Source organism: Condylura cristata, unplaced genomic scaffold (assembly GCF_000260355.1).
Source record: "Condylura cristata isolate star-nosed mole 26May11 unplaced genomic scaffold, ConCri1.0 scaffold00003, whole genome shotgun sequence".
Lineage (NCBI taxonomy): Eukaryota > Metazoa > Chordata > Mammalia > Eulipotyphla > Talpidae > Condylura > Condylura cristata.
Genome location: NW_004567104.1, coordinates 78,866,460 through 78,867,747, shown reverse-complemented (window position 1 = coordinate 78,867,747; position 1,288 = coordinate 78,866,460). Strand labels below are relative to the sequence as shown.

The following is a 1,288-nucleotide window of genomic DNA, read 5'->3' as shown; positions in this document are numbered from 1 at the left end:
GGCGTCCAGGCTGAGGCCCGAGCCCTCGGTGCCCAGGCTCTCCAGCAGCCGGGCCAGGAGGGCCGCCCGCCCCAGCGCCAGGTGCGTGGCGGAGTTGGCTCGGAGCGGCTGCACCAGGTACGACGGAACCATCTGGAGAGACCGGACCTCCTCCAGCAAGGCCGCCCGCCCCAGCGCCAGCTGCTCCCTCACACGAAGGCCGCGCGCCCCGGCTGCCGGCCTCTCCCTTGGCTTCTGGCCGAACACACTTTCCGGGGGGCGGGGTGTCTGGCCGGGCGGCTTTCCTGGGGCTCGCAGCGGGGCTCAGGCCTTGCGAGTGTCTGTCTGGCTTGGGGCCCCCCTCCCCGTCCCCCCCAGGGCACCGGCCGGCCGGCGCTGCCCGAGGCGTCTGGCGTCTCGCTGCGGGGGGAAGGGCGGCGGCGTCTGGCCGGACACGGCCCAGGCCGGCCTGCAGCGCGTCTCCTCTCGGGGAACCTGGCCGAGGCCAGCGCGGGGAGTTCGCGGGGCGCCGCAGCCCCCACCCAGCGCAGGAAGCGCGATTTGCAGCGAGGCAGCCGCCCCGCGGGGGGCTGGGGGGCAGCCCCGGTGCGTCTCCGGCCTCAGCCGCCCCCAGCTCTCCGAGCCGCCGGCACCCCACTTCCCGAGCGGGCGCGGGCGGGCCTGGCGCGGCCGGGGCGTGGGCTGAGAAGCGGAGCCCGGAGCCAGGTGACGCAGCTGTGTTTGCTTGTGCCGTTACCAGGGGAACGAGGGAAAAATGATAAACGAAATTTCCACAGAATCCAAACTAATTTATAAAATGTCTGTGAGTAGAGGGAGGAGGCGCGGCCAGTTCCAGCAAGGGTGGGCACCGCCCTGCGCGCCCCGCCGGCCCGTCTCCACCCCCACGCGCCGCTCCTGCACCACCGCACACGCAGGGCGCTCAGGGCACACGCGGGGACACGCGGCGACACGCGGGGACACGCAGGGGGAACGCGGGGACACGCGGCGACACGCGGGGACACGCAGGGGGAACGCAGGGACACACAGCGGACACGCGGGGACACAGACACGCAGGGACACAGACACTCAGGGGACACGCGGGACACAGACACGCGGGGACATGCAGGGACACAGATAGGCACGCGGGGACACGTGGGGACACGCGGCGACACGCGGGGACACGCAGGGGGAACGCGGGGACACGCGGCGACACGCGGGGACACAGACACGCAGGGACACACTCAGGGGACACGCGGGACACAGACACGCGGGGACATGCAGGGACACAGATAGGCACGCGGGGACACGC

At 72.8% G+C, this 1,288-nt stretch overlaps 1 protein-coding gene across 1 annotated transcript in view; it reads right to left on the bottom strand.

Annotated features, from left to right (window-relative positions):
• Window positions 1-132, bottom strand: part of COL6A2 (collagen, type VI, alpha 2) — a 23,425-nt gene extending 23,293 nt beyond the window's left edge. The window contains exon 1 of the mRNA XM_012731252.1: window positions 24-132. Coding sequence (XP_012586706.1) covers window positions 24-132 — 109 coding nt within the window. The remainder of the gene's footprint in view (window positions 1-23) is intronic.
• Between the last annotated feature and the right edge of the window lie 1,156 nt (window positions 133-1,288).